The sequence below is a fragment of the Chlorocebus sabaeus genome, chromosome 10 (genome assembly GCF_047675955.1).
Source record: "Chlorocebus sabaeus isolate Y175 chromosome 10, mChlSab1.0.hap1, whole genome shotgun sequence".
Taxonomy (NCBI): Eukaryota; Metazoa; Chordata; class Mammalia; order Primates; family Cercopithecidae; genus Chlorocebus; species Chlorocebus sabaeus.
The window spans coordinates 18,830,878-18,851,962 of NC_132913.1; the positions used below are offsets into that span (position 1 = coordinate 18,830,878).

The 21,085-nt window shown below is 38.2% G+C and overlaps 1 protein-coding gene across 6 annotated transcripts in view; it reads right to left on the reverse strand.

Annotated features, from left to right (window-relative positions):
* NCKAP5 (NCK associated protein 5) overlaps positions 1-21,085 on the reverse strand; it is a 983,546-nt gene that overhangs the window by 558,756 nt on the left and 403,705 nt on the right. The window contains exon 1 of one of the 6 annotated variants that reach the window (XM_073019625.1): positions 18,340-18,535. The exons of the other annotated variants lie outside the window; for them this stretch is intronic. Within the exon in view, the coding sequence (XP_072875726.1) occupies positions 18,340-18,356 (17 nt within the window). The 5' untranslated portion in view covers positions 18,357-18,535. Of the gene's footprint in view, positions 1-18,339; positions 18,536-21,085 lie in introns of those variants that run through there. 6 annotated transcript variants of the gene reach the window in all.

Sequence of the window (21,085 nt, forward strand, 5' to 3'; positions counted from 1 at the left end):
CTTTACTGTGGTAAAGATATTGCAAAATTAAAGAATCCCATAATACTCTCCCTGCAAAACTCTAGGTTCATGCTAGTTTTGATTTTTAGGTTAAGATTCTATAAAGTATTTAAAACCTACTTATGTTTATGTGTTAAATATACCTATATAGGTTTTTATTAATTCAGAATATTCTGCTAACTGAAACGATATAATCCAACAATAATGGAAGTGTTTACGCATTCAGGTACCAGCTTACTACAGGCCTGGTACCATTCTAGGGTCTGAGAAATAAACATAAATAATAATACAGTTCCAAATTCAAAGACTTCAAGATTGATAGACGGAGAAAGCATGCCTACACACATGCCTGCACACCAGTGTCATGAGACGCAGTAAGTACAACACTCTGTATTCAAAGCCAGATTTTAAAACACGGTAGGTGACTATTTTATCAAAAGATCAAATCTGGACTCCCTTTAAATAAGAAGGCAATTTCTGCTATTTCTAAGATTTTTTCAGTTTCAGACTTTTCAGCAACAAATTACATAGAAGAAAAGATCTGTCCTCACAAATATTTTAATTAGGAAGAATGTCTATTACATGTTCTATGCTATTCTCTAAATTCATTAAGTCTTTTGAAGGCAATGCTGTTAGACTTTTGTTCAGCACCAAGGTCTGCCACTTTGGTGCCAGGATTTTATTCCAGGTCACTTCTTTGAGAGATACTGGACCTATTTTACTTTTCTATTTAAAAAGATAATCATAATAGCTGGTATTTATTGAATAGATGATATGTCAGGTACTATTCTAAACACCTGACATGATATACTTAAACCTCAGGGAATCCCATGAGGTAGGTATTATTATCATCTCTATGATACAAAAGTTAATCAAACTTTTTGGATTAAGAACCCCTTTACACTCTGCAAAAAAATTACTGAGAATCCCAAAGAGCTTTTGTTTTTGTCAGTTATATTGACTGACATTTACCATCTTCAAAATTAACTTAAAAATATTTATTAATTTAAAATAGCAATAACAGTTATATTACAGGTTAACATAAACATAATTATAAAATTAACTATAATTTTCAAAAATATAAAACAAGTGGCACTGTTTTATACTTCTGCAAAAGTCTTTAATATCTGGCTAACAAAAATGACATCTGGAGTCTCATATTTGCTTCTATTAATACATTCAGTGTGCTGCAATGTCACATATGGGGTGACCTCTGGCAAACCACTGTATACTCACGAGAGAATGAGAACAAAAAAGGCAAATGACACCTTAGTATTCTTATAAAATTCTTAGTATTCTTATAAAAATTCTTATAAAAAATTCTTAAAAAAATAACATCTTAGTATTCTTATTAAAAGATAGTTATAAAAATAGTTTTGACCTCGTAGATCTCTAAAAAGGTCATAGGGCCCCCAGAGGCTCCTGATACGCAGCAATGCCTGCCTTCCGTGGATAAATGGAGGCTGCTCATGCAGGCTGGAAAGCATGCCTATTATCCCACTGCTCAAAAGTTTAAATATGGCCATTCAAGGTTTTACAAATATGTAAAATAGCAGTGAATACATATTTAACCATAATCCTATTTGTTAGAACGTGTGTCTCTGTAACTACACCACTGTCTCTAGTGCTAGGGAGGTCATCACAAATAATGCAAGAATTTGGGGTCCCCACGGACACAACACATATTTGACCATTTTAATGTGAATCAATGGGAAAACCCAGGACCACATTGAATTCCAAGTACTATAAATCCTCATTTTTGCAAAGTAGAAGAAAAATACGAATCAAACACCCAATATAAACCTATAGGCATAGGTCTTGTTTCAATTAACATCTCTCTCCACCCTATATTGTTTCCCTGTGAAGATATCACCAAATGTCTATATTGAAATTAGATAGATGATTACTCTCATTTATGCCTTGGGGCACAGGGTCATACACTGAAATCTTAAACAGAAGATTCAATCAATCATCAACCTTCCCCATTTCTGGTGGGTCTCAAGAATAAGAGCCCGGTGGCGATCTGGTACGCACATGAGGAGAACAGGTTTGCTCCTCTGAAGAGGCCAAGACCCATTCTCTCCCCACACAGAGGCGCCCTGGGGAGTCACCCACCGCAGAGGCTATGACAATGTCGAGTGCCAGGTGCACCTGTCGTGTGGGCAGATGGGGAGACCAGCGGCGGCAGTCCCTGAGTAATGGTTAAATTAATTAGCCTTTCCACAGCAGATCATTTAATTACTCATCCCCTCTGACAGTTCGGGTGAGAGCAGATTTTAGAGAAACTTTTAGAGTCACAACTCATATGAAAGAAATGTCTTTATATACTTTTTTCCAATACGTAATATCACTGTTGCCCCCAAAACTTTAAAACAGCAACAAAATCACTCTGATTGTATGCTTTAGGAGACTCTATTAACATCCATAAAGCATAAAAGTCAGTAAGTTGAAAGCGTGTTCTAAGTTGTGGATCTTCACAGGATTTTGGGCAGTCAGGTCGGTCAGCAGGAAACTCAACAGGACTGGCATGTAAAACTCACCGACTTTGGAAAAGCACGAGAGTTTAATATATTGCACTATGCCAATTAGGGAATATCTCCCAATTCTCCCAAAAATTAACACAGAGACTTTTTAAAGAATTCAGTGTATTGGAATACAGAAATAGTAAACACACAAAAAAATCCTGATTTTAGTGGCCTGACTTTCTGAAGGTCTGTTTACCACAGGCTTGTCCTTATGGAGCTTTATGGAGCTCCTGGAAAATAAAAAAGTAGCTCTCTACATCCTTATCCTATATATGTATTCTCAAAATTGTTTTTCTGCTCTCAAGAACAGTGCCTCGAATTATACCCATATTTTCATTCATTCATTCATTCATTCTTCATTCATTCATTCATTTATCCATCCATACAGTCACTCATGCAGTCCATGAAGTAACAAGTGCCTTCTTACCTATTTATCTCCCTAGTGGGAGGTAAGTCCCTAGAAGGCTGTGATTTTGTGGTCTTCGTGCCTCCGCATCCAGGGCATGAACATATCCTTAATAACTGAAAGATCACACTTCAGAACAAAAACGGTCTCATTGACTTGAGGCAAGATTACAAACGCCTTCACTCATAGTCAATACCAGAAATTAATCCCATGCTCCAGATCTGGACAAAATAAACCAATAAAACCATGTACGCTACCTGTAATCCCTACTACTACAGTCATAGGTCTAGCATTTTGTACATTTTAGATACTCCATATATTACTGGTAATAAATATCTAGTGAAGAAGTGAATTTGTCCTTCTGGGTTTTCTCCTTTTTATTTCTACTTGGAACTGTCAGCTTTCATTAGAATAATACAGCTTTCATCCCCAAATTTTTGACAAACTTGGAAGAGCCTGAATTTAACACAATACTGAATTAAAGTAACCCATTTTCTCCTCCTCCTCTCTGGTACAGAGTGCAATCCCAAAGCACTCCTACCTAAAATGTTTCTAAAATACATATTAGAGCAAAAATTCCCCTAATTTTAATACAGATATTTCTAATCTTAACTCTAGCAATTACTTCTTCCTTGAGTGTAAAGTCAAACACTTCAAAAAAAAAAAAAAAAAAAAAAGCTTTCCTTGAGATATATACTTCTTATAAATCATTGAAGAACCACTTACTTTCTTAATTATTGTGGAAAATCTCGGTTTCTGAATGGGTATTCCTTATGTTGCCACGCTTTCTAAGAAACTTGGAATTCCCTGTGTTTCCAGGTACACCCTGCCCCTTCTGCAACTGCACTTTGCCACCCTGATATATTTCTTCCTTAAATTTTAAAATTCCACTAAAATAAATCTAGGTTTGTGTTATGTCTGACAATTAAGACAAACTTTTTAAAACAACAGAACTTTATTAATAATGTTCAAGTTGTTCCATCAATTTTGGTAACATTCAAAACAGATCAACTATACGTAGCTTAATATGGAAAGGGAATTCTTGAAGAAAAAAAGTATGCTAATCAAACATGCTAATCATCTCCTAAGGAGCATTACATACCTGTGGGGAAAGGGGGGTGACAACAGCCATTACATGACAACTAATTTAGTTTTCATGACTTTCAATTACATATGGCTCTGAAATCTCATTCTGTCTCTGTTTTGACAAAGGCCCCAACATAGTATCTGTGAGGAGGCTTCAGCCATTTATCTAGGCTCAGAAAAAGAAGGTTTGTGAGTTCCAAAGGGAAGAGTTGAAGGAGATACTGATGGAATCCCTGGTGGATTGTTACAGAGGAAAGTTTATACACTAAAACATTCCGTGCAGCTCAACAAAATGGTGGTTTTATTATTATTATTATTTGAGATAGGGTTGCACTTTGTTGCCCAGGCTGGAGTGCAGTGGTGTGATTATAGCTCACTGCAGCCTCAATCTCCTGGGCTCAAGCAATCCTTTTACGTCAGCCTCCCTAACTGGGATCACAGGTGTGTATCATCATGCCCTTCCAATGCCCTGCTCTTTTTTTTTTTTTAATGGAGTCTTCCTCTGTTGCCAGGCTGGAGTGCAGCAGCACGATCTCAGCTCACTGCAACCTCCGCCTCCTGGGTTCAAGTGATTCTCCTGCCTCAGCCTCCCGAGAAGATGGGACTATAGGTACGGACCACCACACCCAGCTAATTTTTTTGTATTTTTAGTAGAGACAGAGTTTCACCATGTTGGCCAGGATGGTCTCAATCTCTTGACCTTGTGATCCACCTGCCTCGGCCTCCCAAAGTACTGGATTACCATGTGTGAGCCACCGTGCCCGGCCGCCCTGCTCATTTTTAAAAAATGTTTCGTAAAGACGGGGACTTGCTCCAATGCCCAGGCTGAGCTTGAATTCCTGGGCTCAAGCGATCCTCCCACTTGAGCCTCCCCAAGTACTGGGATTACAGGCATGAGCCGCCACACCAGGCCCAAAAAGGTGGTTTTTAGGCTAGATTGAAATGCTATCAATCTATTCCACAAATATTATGTTGCTTACTAAGTTGGAGGAGCTTTGCTAGGTTCTACAGAAACTACAATGATGAGTGAGACTCAGTCCCTGCAGTTAAGGAGCATTCGGTCTCAGAAAACAGGTAACATGCCTGTGGTTCAGCATTATGAGTTGAAAAGTGTCCCTCAAAAATGCATACATGGAAGTCCTAACCCCCAGTACTGCAGATGTGGCCTTAGAGATACGGGCCTTTACAGAGGTAATCAATTTCAAATAAGGTCACTAGAATGGGCCCTAATCCAACAGGGGTGGAGTTCTTATAAAAAGGGAAAATTTGAAGACAAACACACACACATAGGAAGAACACCACATGAAGATGAAAGCATACATTGGGGCGATGCTTCTCCAAGCCAACAAACAGCAAAGTTCACCAGCAAACCGCCAGAAGCCAGGAGAGAGGCATGGAACAGACTCAGAGGCAACCAACCTTGTCAATACATCTTGGACTTCAGTCTCCAGAACTTCAAGACCAACCTTTGTTGTGTAAGCCACCCCTCATCTGTAGTACTTTGTTACAGCAGCTCTGACAAACTAATACAACCAGATATATTTTAATATAAAATCTATCAACTATGTATGTTTGCACATAATCCATATCTATATGAATATACATATACACACTGCTTGGGAAGATACAATGGGTGCTCCAAGCAAAGTGTGACGTACTTTGGGCAGAAGGAGTGTTTGATTCTGACCAGAAGAATCAAGGAAGACTTCAAAGAGGAAATGGCAGTCACATTTTACAAAAGTTAAGGGCCATAAAAGTCAGATGTCAAACATGAAAATTTATAACTCTAGAGCTATAAACTCTTTACTGCAAAGTAGGTTTCTTTTTTTAATCGAAGGAACTTCTTTAACACGCCATTTCTCAAGAGTTCAAGGTGACTATATGCAGGATTCAAATGGCACTCTTGAGAGCTAAACATCCACAGGCACACATAATCTCAGCCATACACATTTTTCATATGTTCATTTTCATATTCTTTTTACTAAGTCTACTGCTATACCCAGTATAAGATGCTCCCTCAGTGCTTTACTAGGGGAATATTGACTTAGTTCATAGTCCAGAGTGGAGATGGTTTGCAAACACATGTATATACTCTCTGGCTGCCCCATTATTGGAGCATATGTTGGCCACTTGTAGGTGTAAGGAGTTAGGTGACCTGTGGTCTTGAAACTGGTTTGCCCATAGCCAAGCCTTCATTAACTCAGGTCTCTACCCAACTGAGCCATTATTAAACCTCAGAGGCACTATAAATTTACTGACTTTTATAAACCATTCAACTTAATAGCCTTCTCTAAAGCATTTGGTAAGAGTAATTTGATGCTCTGATCATCTGCCAATTCATGTTTATGAGTTCATAACATATCAGAACCCATCTCACTTTCCTTTCAGAGTCATTTTCATCATTGAGCTTTGTATCCTGTTTAGATTCTTCTTTTCTAATCTTTTCAGGACTGTATGAGTTGGGTTTCTCCTGGTTGCAAGTAACAGAAACAAACAAGGAAGTATTTATTGAATGTGATATGGTATTTCAGGAGGAACTGAACCACCAAACTCTAGGAGAAGCAAGAGGTGGGTAAGCGGCAGGGATCTCTGCAGCAAGAATTTATATACCTCTTGACTTGACACTCCAACGATGCCCTAGTTGAGCTCTGGGGACTCCTGGTTTCTACTCCATCAGTTCCATGTTTTAATTCCCTGGATTGGCATAGCATAGGTGAGGCACACACCCTGAAGTGACCAGCTTTGACCTGGGGGCAGGGTCACATAGCACAGTCTCAGATGTGGTCCTGTCCCTTATAGGTTGGGGGCAGTTCTAAGAGAAGGAAATAATTGTTAGAGTCTACCACATGGGTGGAAAATTTATACTTTTATTATACCATCCTTTCTTTGAAAAACACTTCTATATATTTCTTAATTCTTACTTGAACCTGTAGCAAAAAAATAACTGGATCACTTTTTGTTTTTGGAACTCAAGTTTTTGCATCCATTTCAATTAGATTAACTCCATTTGAGGTATGCCATTAAATACTTTACTAGCATTGAGCCTACATCTTGTTTTTTTCATGCTATCTTGACCCCTTCCTAGTTATTGTGACTTAACAATTTATATTAAGCACATTCTTCATTCTTCCCTCTAGAACACTTAACCAGCTTAAGTCTATATATTTCTGTGTATTCTCACTGTCTCCATGGTCAGCACGTTTTATACTGTGCAGATTCCTAGAAAAGTTAACTATGAAACATTGTGTACATGCTCACAAAATTGTATACCATTAGAGCCAGAGAGTATAGTCTTAGGAGGCACACAAACAAATCAGAAAGTATCTTTCTGTTCTATTCCTGTCCTTCACACCATTACCAGGAAGACTGTTCAAAATAACGAGATTTCAAAAAACAGACCCTTTTAAAAGAATGTCCATTGTAAAAATCCAGAGAATAAAAGAGAAAGCCAGACTTCCCTATATTCTTCGTAAAAAAAATTGAATCATGACCAAATGTGGACAATATTCAATTAGTATCTGATTTGACAAGTAGCTGAAATCAACAATAAAGTCAACAATGAGAATCTTCAGAGGGAAAAATAAAAGAACCTAATAAGAGACAGCCTAGAATCTTAAGAGAGGCAAAATGAATGGAACCAATCTGTAAAATAATATATATTCCACCAGGTAAAACTCTGAAAGGAAGAAAAAAATTCTTAGATGTATAACCATCTAAGGTCTCAAGAGAGGTAAAAGTGTTTCAGAAAACAGGAAAGCAATTGGTGGGCAAACAACAGGAGATATTTTTGTAGAAAAAAAAAAATAGGATAACAACCAGGCAGAAAAATTCTGTCAAAACAGGCTATTGGAAACTTTCTGTTTATATGTAAATAAATCTAAGCATTCAGAATTATCGTTTATTTCACTGACACAGTGAGAGAGAACAAAGTAAGAAATGAGGGCATTTCTTGTATCTTAACACAAGAGAGGGGAAAAGCAAATAGTGAGTTCAGACACAGAGCCAACAAAAAGCCACTTCCTAAAGGATATGAGATACCCATCGTGCCTGAAGGCAGATGATAGGTCTGGTGCTGAGCACAGTCTTTGAACATATTTTGTTTACATTTAAGATAAAAGAGGATAATGATTAAATTTATATAGTAATTACATCTCGAGTACTTTACGTTAGTTATTAACTTATTTAATCCTTACCCCAACCATGACGTAGGTGCTATTATTTTCCCCATTTTACAGATGTTGAAAATAAAGTACAGAGAGATTAAGTATCTTCTGCAAGGCCCCAGAGCTACGCCTGGGCACAGGCACTCTTGGCACCAAAGTCCTCATTCTTAACCTTAACGTTATGCTAGCAACATGATTCTAGCTGGAGTTATGATTTTTACATTACATATGGTTGTTCAGTAATCTGGCCACACACACACACACACAGAGAGAGAGAAAACCTCAATTAATTTCATGGGAAGCTCTCAAAATCCATTTTAATTCGTCATGGGAGTCAGACACTGTTCTGCTTAAGTTCGGAACCCCAGCTCTTCCACGTACCAGCTCGCTGGCTAGGGAAAGTTACTCGCTCTCTCTCTGTGGGAGTGTATCTTTATTTACAAACACACACCGCCTCTTTCTGTTGGGAAGATTTTACTTCCCCACCCCACTGATACTAGACTTGGCATCTCACTTGTTTTGAGCAATAAATCACGGATAAAAGCAGCACACATAACTTCTGGGCAGAAAACCCTAAGAGCCAGACAAGATCTGCCATGTTCTCTCATTATGATCAGCAATGGTCAAGGAGGACACTGGCCTGGGTCCTGAAGTGCACATACCTTAGCAGAGCAGCTGACCCACCACAGACATCTAGATAAGGATGCCACTGTGCTTATAACCCCCTAGGATCTGGAGGTCATTTGTTACCATAACATAACCTCCTCTCTCCACTCATACACTCTCTGTGCCTTAATGTCCTACCTCCTTCTAGCATTGCTGTGGGCATTAAATGAGTTATTCTTATAAACTATATGGATAAGAAACAAAGTATTAGTGAGCCAGATACTGACCTGAAGAGCGGAATTAGAGAAAAGAACACTAGAGGAAACATTCCCAAGACTAGTCAAATCAAATGCTTTTCTGGTTGTCAAATCCTTTCAGCTGAGTTCTAAGGTTACACTGGTCACCCTGCGAGCTTTTTGCAAACTTCTCCTCTTCAATGCTCCCTTCTTGATCCAGTAATAACACATTTATTTACATATAATTAAGGGCTTTACTCTTGCTGACCCAAAGGCTCCAGACAGCTTTCCTTCTATAAAACGTGGTTGTTTACTTAGACCATGAAGATATTCCTCCTCTTCCCATTTTCCTCTTTTCCCTCAGCTATCTTTTTCTGAAACCAACTTCAACACTAGTTTCTCATATATAGGATGCATTTTTAGTGAGATATTAATAGCTGTTATCTCTTTGTTTTTACAGGTAAAGGATTAAAAATCACTTTGACAAGTTTCTTTGTTTCTTGAGTTTTGACAGGCTTCAATTTGCTAATGTACAAAATTTTATAATAAAGCATCTTACCAATTAACGTTCTACACAGTTTTTAGGGGATGCTGCTGCCAACCATTCCAAATATGTTGTAATGAGCAGATAGCGAGACATCTCATTTCCAAGGGAAAGATATTGTGAGGCTCCCTCCAAACCATCTTATAAATCAGACTACTTACGTGAGGGTCTTTGAGGACAATACCCTCATTTTAGTGATAAGAAATGGAGACTCAAAGAATAAAGAATGGAGAAAGCGGAGGCTCAAAGAGGTAGAGTATCTTATTGAGAAAAATCAAAGTGAGTTAAAAAGTAAAAGTGATTACAATAGAGTCATCCATGGATTCAAACTAGTCCTCTTTCCAGGGATGACTGTGTTTAAAAGGAAAACACATGGAAATATGAGTACATCTGTCTAGACTAAAAGACATGTTTAAAATCAATCAACATATTCACCCTTTGTTACCTAGCATCTTACTGGGTTTTAATCTGGCCCATTCACGAAAGTCAAAGGGGTTGCTAGGGAAGGTGACAATTAACAGAGCCCAGTCTAACTAAGCTCATGTGTGAAGAAGGTTGGAAGGGATGAACCAGGATCTAGGCTTATCTAAACTAAGATATAACACAGACAGCAAGTTACTCATTCCATCGAAAGGCTTTATTTGGTACTTACTTGCTGTATAAATAACTCACTAGCTATTTGCTCTGAAACAATGATTAGAATGGCTCTCATATCCAACAAAACACTGAAACAGGCAACAGACAGGGTCAATCTCAGAAAGCAAAAAAAAAAAAAAAAAAAAATACTAACGGTACCTACGACTGCTTTTCACTGTTATCAGTGGCAAATAAAACCAAAAGTTATTCTGCACACTTACCACTCTCGTGATCTCTAAATTTGTTTCTGTGAAAGAAATGTATCGAAGATTAATAAACCTTACAAGAAAACAAATGGAACATGTAAATTGCTGAGGAGTTTGTTCCCTTTAGTTTTATTCCAGTCATTTTCCCAAACCCAGAAGAAAGACACTTGCTAAAGCTCTGTGTGGCTTCTAGCAAAAATCACTTCCCATGTAACTAAATAGGTACAGAAAGGACGCACTTTTTAAGTGTATAATGATAAAACTCAGATTTGTAGCATATGTTATTTTTGATCACAAAAGCTGTGTGGGTTTTCTCTGTTTCTTAGCTAAGTTCTCCTGTCTAAAAGACAAAAGAGAAAACAAAACCAAAGAGAAAAGGATTCTGCAGGCATCTATATACAAGAAAGGTACAATATTCAAAAGTCACAGAGCCAGGCATGGCAGTGAGTCTGTAGTTTCAGCTACTCAGGCATTGCTTGAGCCCAGGAGTTCAAGGCCAGCCTGAACAACATGGCAACACTCTATCTCTAAAAATATATATAAATTAATGTTTAAAAATGTTTTAAGTCACAACAAAGAATGGATATTGTCAGAGATGGGAATTCCATTTAAAAAATTATATTTCTGCTTTGGAGGAGGGCTCAAGCCATTGAAAAGAAAAAAAAAAGCATTAATAGAAAAAGTTAGAAACTGAAATATATTCAGAAGACCAAAGGGAAAACAACCAGCAACGTCCTACTTTGTCCAAAAGGAAGGAAAACCCAGCAACAAACAGAGACTCTCGCAAATGGAGAATGTCTTTAGCACAATACGTTGTATGTGACACCTTGATAAATTAAAGAAACAGAAACACTGTCACCAAAAGAAAAGGAAGAAAGGAAGGAAATTCACAAACAGTGCCCACAAAAGATGGATAGGGAAGTTTTAAGAGAATATGAGCACTGATTAAAGGCAAGCAAGAAAAACAAGATAGGCTCTATCTAGCTAAGTCCCCACTGCACATGCCCATTGTCCTGTTTCCTTTGGCACCGACTACAAGAGAGTTTCATCATACGTCTAATAATAGGATTATTTATAAAATAGAATAACATCTTGATAAGAATATACCTCAATGGCAAAATGTCTCCTTCTATTTAATCTGAGTGTATAGATGAAAAAGAAATGTTTTCAAAGTAATAACAATTACAAAGCAATCAGTGAACAAGATAAGCACTTGCAGAAGGAGCCACATTGAATCTATTCAACTGACTGGCTTCTGTGTTATGTGAGTCCAAGAATGGATAACTGCTGCTCTCTGGAAAAACCTGCAGTGCTGTAAAAGCCAGGCCATGCCACTGTGTCCCTGGGACAAGGAAAACGTTAAAGAAGCAATAGAGACAAATGGGAAAGGCTGAAAATACAACTCCTTGTAGTTCTTAATTCGGTATTATATTCACTGACCTGTGATGTATACGTCAATATAAAGAAAAAGGATTTTGGAAATCACACACTCACAGATATGGTCCCTGCCCTCTGAAAGCTGGAAGTTGTTAGACACCACTTTGGTCCATGACCTTACCAATACCCATTTTATGCAAGCATAAATAGTGTCTAACTCCATAAAGTTATTTTCAACACTGGCCAGTATCCCTATATTATTATTTTGCTGACATACATACATATTGTATCGAAATAAAAACATCAAAAGAGTATTTTCACAAGTCCAAGTTCATAAACAATTGAATATATTCATCCATATATAAACATCTATATTCTCTGAATATAGATGCTTCCTATTTCCCAGTTTCATATACATTATATGTACAACTTAACTACATTTAAATACCAATTTTAGATACCAACGGCAGCCTGATGAGCTGTTTCAAAGCCTATGTTGACAATTGGTTAGAGTTGGGAAAAAACAAAAATCTCTCAACACGATTAGCTAGTAAGTACCACATTAAGCCATCACTGTGTGGCTGCTACTATTCTACATGCTTTTACGTGCATCATCTTATTGAATCCATACAAATCTCTCCTTTTTATAGATGAGGAATCAGAACTTCCAACTGAGCAGCCCACACTCTAAACCACTGTACTATACCCCTTCTCCCCACATACCTACAGAGGCAATTTCTTTACAGCCTAATTATTTGTTGGCTATTAAAGGAAATTTTACTTTGCTGTGGAAACACGATCAAACCAATGATTTGAATATAAATGATTCAAATCATTGAAGAACTCATCAGGACTGTGGCAAGAAGGGTCAGACAGCCAGACTAAAACCTGGGAGCAGACACAGGCTCCAAACTGCAGCAGATAGCACTCCTCATGAGAGCTTAAGGGAGGAAGGCATGGGAGCTTAAGGAGTTCATTTTGTGACAGGGTTTGGGCACAAGTGCCAGAATGTCAGGGAGGCTCTTATGAAGGGGATTTCAAGGCTGGCCATCAGCAGAGAGAATTGGATAGAACTCCAATTTCTGAAAGATCTGATGGCCATAACATAAGGCCTTTAGATAAACAAAAGTACACTGCAGAATTTCACGACATCCACACAGCATGGAGCAAATCAGCAACAAAGATGATTTCAACACATTGCAGGGCTCTTGCATTTCCTTCCCAGCAAAACTCATAACCATTAAACAAAATGTACTAGTGTGCTATTCTGCCAAACTATGAGACCATTAGTTCTCTGGACCCTGACAAGTTTGCCTTGAAAAATGGCAGATTTAGGTCTCCACAACCCTGATTCTCCTTGAGGAATAAGCTAGCTCTTGGAACATTAATTCCAGTACTGACCATTGTATGTTCTTTAACATGTTGCTCATATCTGGAGAAGTCTGTCAGGAACAAAATAGAAAACTGTTGTCAGTTTTTCTGACTTCTCTTTAACCTCCATCTCTCAGTTCTCGGCTATGGGCTAAACTGTATGCATTCTTTATAATTTTCCAGGTGCTTTTAAAAGAAATGTAATTCATCCTAGAGGGTAGCAAGAGAAGGCTTTATGTCAAATTTTACTTTTAAAATAGTTACCCAAAGTTTTAAAGACTGAATTTACTCTTTAGAAGGATGACAAATGTTAAGGAAAGAACAAATACATTTAGATACAGTAAGCAATTCATTCTTAAGTAAACATTTATATAAGTAAGAGTCCATCAGTGGAGACTTACAACTCTAGTTGTTAACTGGCCTTAAGACATAAATTCTTAAGACATACATTCTTAAAGCCCGTTAACAACTAGGGGCATAAGTCTCCACTGATGGACCCCGTCTGACTCAGTACATCCTCAATGCACGTTAGGTCCTTAGTAGAGGCTTACGAAACTGAAGCTACCTAACATCTGAGTCTTGGATTCCTTAACTTCAAACTCTGGTGATAATACAGTCAGTCTTCATTACTCACACAATTTCAAATTGGTAATTCCACAATTCCAAATTGGTCTACTCACTAAAATGTATTTGCAACCCCAAGATCAATGCTCACGATGCCTTCACTGTCACTTGCAGACTTGCAGAGCAGTGAAAATGTGAGTGACCAATGTGCACATTCCAAGCTGAGGTCAAGTAAGGGGATGCTCCACAGCTCTTGGTGTCCTTCTTGTGATCTATTTAGTGCCCCTTTTTGCACGTTTGTGCTTTCTGTTCGTGACTGTATTGATTCAAACGGCCCCTAATTATAGTACCGAACTACTAAGTCCTCCTGAGTACAAAAAGGCAGGCTGGGCGTGGCGGCTCACACCTGTAATCCTGGCATTTTGGGAGGCCAAGGCGGTGGATCACTTTGAGCTCAGGAGTTCAAGACCAACAAGGCAAAACCCCATCTCTACAAAAAAAAAAAATACCAGAAAATGGTGGCTCAAAATACGAAATACAAAATACAGGATGGGCACGGTGGCTCATGCCTGTAATCCCAGCACGTTGGGAGGCCGAGGTGGGTGGATCACCTGAGGTCAGGAGTTTGAGACAAGCCTGACCAACATGGAGAAACCCTGTCACTAATAAAAATACAAAATTATCCAGGCATAGTGGTGGGTACCTGTAATCCCAGCTACTTGGGAGGCTGAGGCAGGTGAATCACTTGAACCCAGGAGGCAGAGGTTGCAGTGAGCTGAGATTATGCCATTGCACTCCAGCCTGGGCAACAAAAGTAAAACTCCATCTCAAAAAAAAAAAAAAAAAATACAAAATATAAAATACAAAAAAATGGTGGCTTGTACCTTGGTCCCACTTACTTTACAGGCTGAGGCTGGAAGACTGCTTGAGCTGGGAAGCGGAGGCTACAGTGAGCCAAGATCACATCACTGCACTTCAACCTGGCTGACAAATCAAGACCCTGTCTCAGATCAAAAATAAATAAACAAATACATAAATAAATAAAGCTGTGATATGTCTTATGGACAACATGTGTGTGTTAGGTAAGCTTCAGGTATGAGTCATAGTGCTGTCGGCTATGAGTTCGATGCTGATGAATCGACAATATATATTAAAAAGGAGTATTTAAGCAGAAACATACATCAAATACACATAAGATCATAAGATTATGCACTGATCAGCTAAAAAACCAGAGCCAGAGGCTCACAGGCATCTAACCCTGTATTTTCCTTAGGAGCAATGGTTCAGTGTTTAAGGTGACTTCATAAAACATAACTACCATGAATAAGTGAACTCAGTATACATGCCCTACCAGTTGTTTTTAGGTTCTGAAAAAATATATAGGTTAATGACCTGTGAAGTGACCAGCATAATTAGGAACTCAAGGGATTTTACTTACCTATAAGTAAAAGGACTGTTCTCTTAGATGTCTGACAAACACCACAATTAAAAATATCAAACTGAGATCCAGTATATTTCATAGAAGATGATAGGAAAAATGAAATTTCATTTGAATGTATCATTCAAGTCAATACATTAGAAGTGGAAACATCAAGATATAATTTAAAATCCATCAAAAGGCATTTGGATTCTAAATCAGGTTAACGTTTTTAGACAATATGCTATCAACTCTACTAATTAGAAAATCACAGCCTTTTATTCATAAGCTTTCAAGTAAATCCAATTAAAATGGCAGTTCAAGCTTGGGAATATCCGTCACAGGTCTATTACCTCTACAGGTTTCAATTACGAAGCTGTCCCAAAAGTGGCAAACACAGAGTTTCAACTTAAAGTCCACATAAGAGTAGAAACTCACCAAGAAATGCTCCTATTGGCTGAATCTAGAAAATTTACTTTAGGAAACATCAGTGCATTGCTTTTTAAAAAAAAAGCTGTACTTTGATACCTCAATTAATTATGACAAATTATTATATTCCGAAGCAGAGATAGATCTATTTTTAAATTTTGTGTACAAGTATAACAAAGTAAACCCTTGCTTGATAGAGTTAAGACTTCTTTAATTCAGATCTCATTAATTCAGAATCAAGAGCCTAGACAGATACGTCTTTATTCTATGAAAATATAAAAATAAAAGGATAACAAAAGAATAAGTGACATTTAAAAAGGCTAAAGTTTTAGAACATTGCATTAAGAACTGAAGAAAAAAACTTTAAGACTTTGAAAGCATCCATTTACATCTGACTTATTTATTTATTCATTCAATATTCATTAATTCCACACACACTTATTGAGTTCTGCTCTGGGCCAGCCATCAGAAATCCCCAGGAGAATCAGATACAGAAACAACCTTTCTGAAGCTCACAGTCTAGTAGGTGAGACACACATGTAAACAAATGTACTGCATGGTGATAAAGACAATTGAAGATGTAACTGCAAAGAAAAATGTTACTTAGCAGAGGCTGCTGCTTTGAAAATAACCCTTTAAAAGATGTCTCACCTCGACATTGAAGACTCCTCCTTGCGGGGGGTGGGGGGGCGACGCTTTATTAACTTAGCTCTATTTAACAGGAAAACTGCAAAATTTATGCAGCTACAATTCTCTGGAGGTAGGAGGGAAACCTCATGCACTCAGACTGGTTTGTACCAGCACCTCTCCCCTTCATTCTCAAGTCACTTTTGCCATCCCAACCTCAACTAATGGAAAGCAACCAAGTTAACCAGAAAGTGAAGGCATGGGTCCTGCACGAGGTGTTTCTGGTTTTTAGAAGCATGGGAAGGAGAGCTCCATCAACTGTGGCCAGTGAAAACTTGTCATTTGCTCTCATGAAAAAGAGAGCACAATTTCTGCTATCTTGAGGTTAACTGGCTTAGGCAAGTGATGGAAAGTTTACTCACTTTAGTTTTTCTCAAAAAAGTGACACTTTAATTATATGAACACCTATTTTATCCTTTCTTACCTCCCCCTCCACTTATAATACAATATATCTGTGATTCTGCGCCTTTTCCCAGGTTTAGGATCTGAGTGGCTCACGTGCTTGAGGCTCCTGGAGAGAAAAAGAATCCACGGATAGAACTCAATCCCCCATGTGGGCCATGGCCAGGGCAGTGGCTTCAAACCCAGCCTTTGGTAAACTCTCTGGTGGTATCACTGCCAGAGCCTCCAGATGGCCACAGGACCCCAGAGCCTATAAGCATTCTCTCTCTGACTAACTGAAGAAGGCTGTCAGTCTTATAGATGAGAAAGAAGCTCCTTCATGAAATGGCTTGTCTCCCTGTTAGAAAGAAGACAGAGGCACTGTTGTTTTTGCTTATTTTTTCTCATTCAGTCAGTACCATCCAGTTCTTACTTACACTTGTCTAGTCTCTCCTAAACGACTTCTGGAAAAGACTCCAAAATCTTTTTAAGCAGTCCCAACTAGGTACACTCCAGAGCAAAGCATTCTTCATTTATAAATGAAAGGGCTCAGCAGTAACTTCTAGCCTTATCTCATTGTCCTCTAGACAAGGAGGTTCCATGAAGACATGTTCCACAGGTAGGTTTTAAAAAAGCATTTCAAGTATCAGGGGCCAAGGTCCTGCTTCCATTTCCTCTATCACAGAACTGTTTAGTCTTACAACCTGTCTGGTCTCAGTTTTCTCATTACAAAGCAAGAGGAATGAATGAAAGAGGGTCTGTAAAATCCCCTTCCAATTCTCTCAGTCTGTATGTTACCTGGTAATATATCTTCCATTCTGGGTTAATAGTGAACCCCAATTCCTTTATGAGGTCCTTATGTTATACATACAATCCCTAATGTTAAAACAGGATTTAAAATACTATTGTACAGTCAATCATGTTGGATTCCCATAAATATGGACTTCTCATACTTGCCAATCAAATTAATTAGCCAAACTCACTTATCAAAATCCATTTAATACATTATGTGCTGGCATCTTCTAAAATATGATCACTTATTGTGTTTACTAGAAAGAATTTTTAACGAGCAGCTGCCTCAAAATTAATGAATGTATAAAGATTACACTGTAAAGTTACAAGCCAAATCCCACTAATACAATTTCAGTGAACAGCTCAGACTGCAAAATACAGCAAACTCCAACTGTTAGTCCATTTATTTAGAGAAGTATGTGAATCAACAAATTTACAAGAGCATGAAACAAATAGTTATGATATTCATGTAGATTTTGAGTACTATATTCCATGAAATACCACAAAATGGAATTCTAGCAAATCAAGGAAACTCTGTCGGTATCTCATTTCTTCCTGTATACTCTATACAGGAAGTAGAAATACTTTTCTGTTATAGAACTAGACTATAGGAAAATCAAGGTATTTGACTGTACCAGTTAGATTCTGATTTTTTCTATTCTCTAAAAAATCTCAGACCAAAGAATTATTTTATAGCCCATTAACTGATTTCCTTCAAATCCTGCTACCTTTTATTTATACCCTGTTTCTGTGCCAAATTATAAAGAGTTTTTGAAGGAAACTAAAGTAAGTTAAATAAAACTGAAACACTGCTGTGCCAACATTTTTTAAAAATCAAAGTCAGGTGTAATTAAAATGATTATACAGCTTGCTAGAACTTGTTCCATTTTTAAGAACAAATGTTCAGACTTACCTAGGGGATGTTTCCATCTGCTTCTCTCAGTTTGGTTTCCATGCTTTAGCTTTAATTATTATATGTAGGCAAACTACCAATGTCTGACTATCTAACAATAAATAACCCTGGCCTTATTTTTTTCAAATAACCCTTCCCAAAACTGAAATCACTTTCTCAAATCATATTTTAACAGCTAGTCTTACATTAGCCAGAAAGGTGACCTCACCATCACAATTTGGAGAAAATACACACCTCATTATTGAAAAACACTGCCTAGAGTTGTGCATTCCAGAGTTACGAACTTAGCCACCATGCAGATAGAATACCTACTCTCCTAAAGCCTACAATCTAAAATTAATGTGAAGGTGTATTCTAAGAAATGGTAAACAATAAAGATAATTAAACAGTAAGATAAAACCATTAAACAGATACCCAGTGGCCAATATACTACAATTGGAGATCAAAATACATGCATTTCTGGCTTAGTAAGTTAGTGACTTCGAACACTGTAAGAGTGACATGGAATCACAGAAGTGACAAAACTTGGCCACAACAAAGCCCTGATGAAAAGCAAATGCTCCAATACAGTGTCCGTACACTTCATCCTTGCGTGCCCATCTCTGATGTCCCCCAAAGTAGCTGCATAACTGATTTATTTTTCATCCAGATGGCTGGCGTCCTGTACAGACTTACAATGCTGACTGTGTCTTGGGGATGCTTATTCAGTGAATCTTGAAAGCCATTATTCACTAATTTCATGTGGAAATGAAATTTCAGCCTCCCATTGTGTATAAATAACTTGGGTACTTCCACCACATACAAAAAGTGCTTTTTGCCAGGCAGGAGAGGATGGCTGGAATGCAAAACCCTTCCTGCGTGCCCCCCTGGCCCAGACCCAAGCTGGCATATGGCAGTTCCACCAACCACCTCCATATAGAACACTAGGTGAATGCTTTAAGCAAGCCCTAATAATGTGATTTACAAAGCACTCACTGGATGGCTGTCTTCCGCCTCTGTTTTCATTCAGGGTAGGAGATTAATCTTATTTCATGAAAAGCATTTTACTACATTCTGTTCCTTGCATTCACCAGCCTCCCTACATCTTTCTTAAAAAAAAAAAAAAAAACTATTTCGCTAAAATTCTGTATATCTAAAAAGAATCATGAGTTTCCAAGTTTTCTTACCTTACAATGTTCTTATTCTAGAATTTAATCCTCGACATAGGATTTACTTTCTGTTTCAAGTCTGTGACTAGCAGGCAAAGAAAATTGGTCTTTAGAGAGCAAGCTAAACATTTTAGTTAAATTCATGTGCTTTGAATGAAACATTCCCACGCTGTGCTTATAAACAACTATTGATATTTTCTGTAACTTCATTCCAGAAACTGTTTGCTTTTAAATGTCAGAGAGTGCTCTTCCTCACCCTATTTTGGGTTTTATTTCAGTTAGCAGTGTTGCTCATCAGTAATACATACAAATTCCTATGTAGAGACACGCTCCCATCACATGCTGGAGCTGAGGAGCTCAAAGTATTTTACAAACATTATCAAAATCACTCATGACTTCCAGCTCTGGAATCTGACTTCTGGATCTGTCTCAGAAGACTTATTTACATCATCTTTGCAAAATATAATTTGTATTTATAAACACAGGCATTTATCTAGTGCTCAGCAGTGAACACAAATCATAGCCCTGGCACTGACATTCGTTTCCAACTGTGGTTTCAGTTGAACTTCCCAGAGATGTAAGATATGACTGTCTACGGTAACCTTCCTCCTTTGATTCTGAGGAGTAAATGGCATTTCCTCTCCTCTCCTCCTTTCATCTACTCTGCCACATAACTCTCTGTTCCTCACCAGTGGTATCTGCAAGGGACACGCCCTCCTTCTTTCACATACCCCCAGGAAAGTGGTTTGTCCATTAAGCCTTCCCCGGGCTTGTCTCTCAGATAAATGAATTTCAGAATGAGATGGCTGATATGCATGTAGGGATATTTCGGATATTAAAAGTAAAAATGGCCAGGTGAACTGGCTCACACCTGTAACCCCAGCACTTTGGGAGGCTGAGGCAGTCGGATCATGAGGTAAGGAGTTAGAGACCAGCCTGGCCAACATGGTGAAACCCTACCCTGTCTCTACTAAAAATACAAAAATTAGCTGGGCGTGGTGGTGGATGCCTGTAATCCCAGCTACCCAAGAGGGTGAGGCAGGATAATTGTTTGAACCCAGGAGGCTGAAGTTGCAGTGAGCTGAGATCGCGCCTTTGCACTCCAGCCTGGGCAACATGAGTGAAACTCTTGTCTCAAAAAAAAAGCAAAAATGACCAAGGCAAAATAGTTCCATCTCTGTTCTGAATTACACATCCACCTTCTGAAGGTAACCAATGCTGTCAGAATCCAGCTTGCTAAATACTCTGTTTTCCTTTTTCTTTAAAAAAAAAAAACTGATAGAACATATACAAAAATCAACATTATCTTATCCTGGAATCACATTCTACTATAATGAAACAGAGACAGCCTTGCCTTAAGAAAAGTAAAAGCAAGAAAGTGGCTCTAGCATGGAGGTGATACCCAGATACAAACTGGGCTGGTTCCGGAATTTCTAAGTGGGCTTCAGAGAAACAATCTGATCAGAACCAGGAGGCAACCTATTGGTCTTGAAGATGCATTTGCAGAACCAGATGACCCTTCTTACTTGGACTGTGGGTTTACTAAGAGTGTTGGAGTGGGTAGCTAATGGAGATTCTACCTTCAACCATGTTAGTGA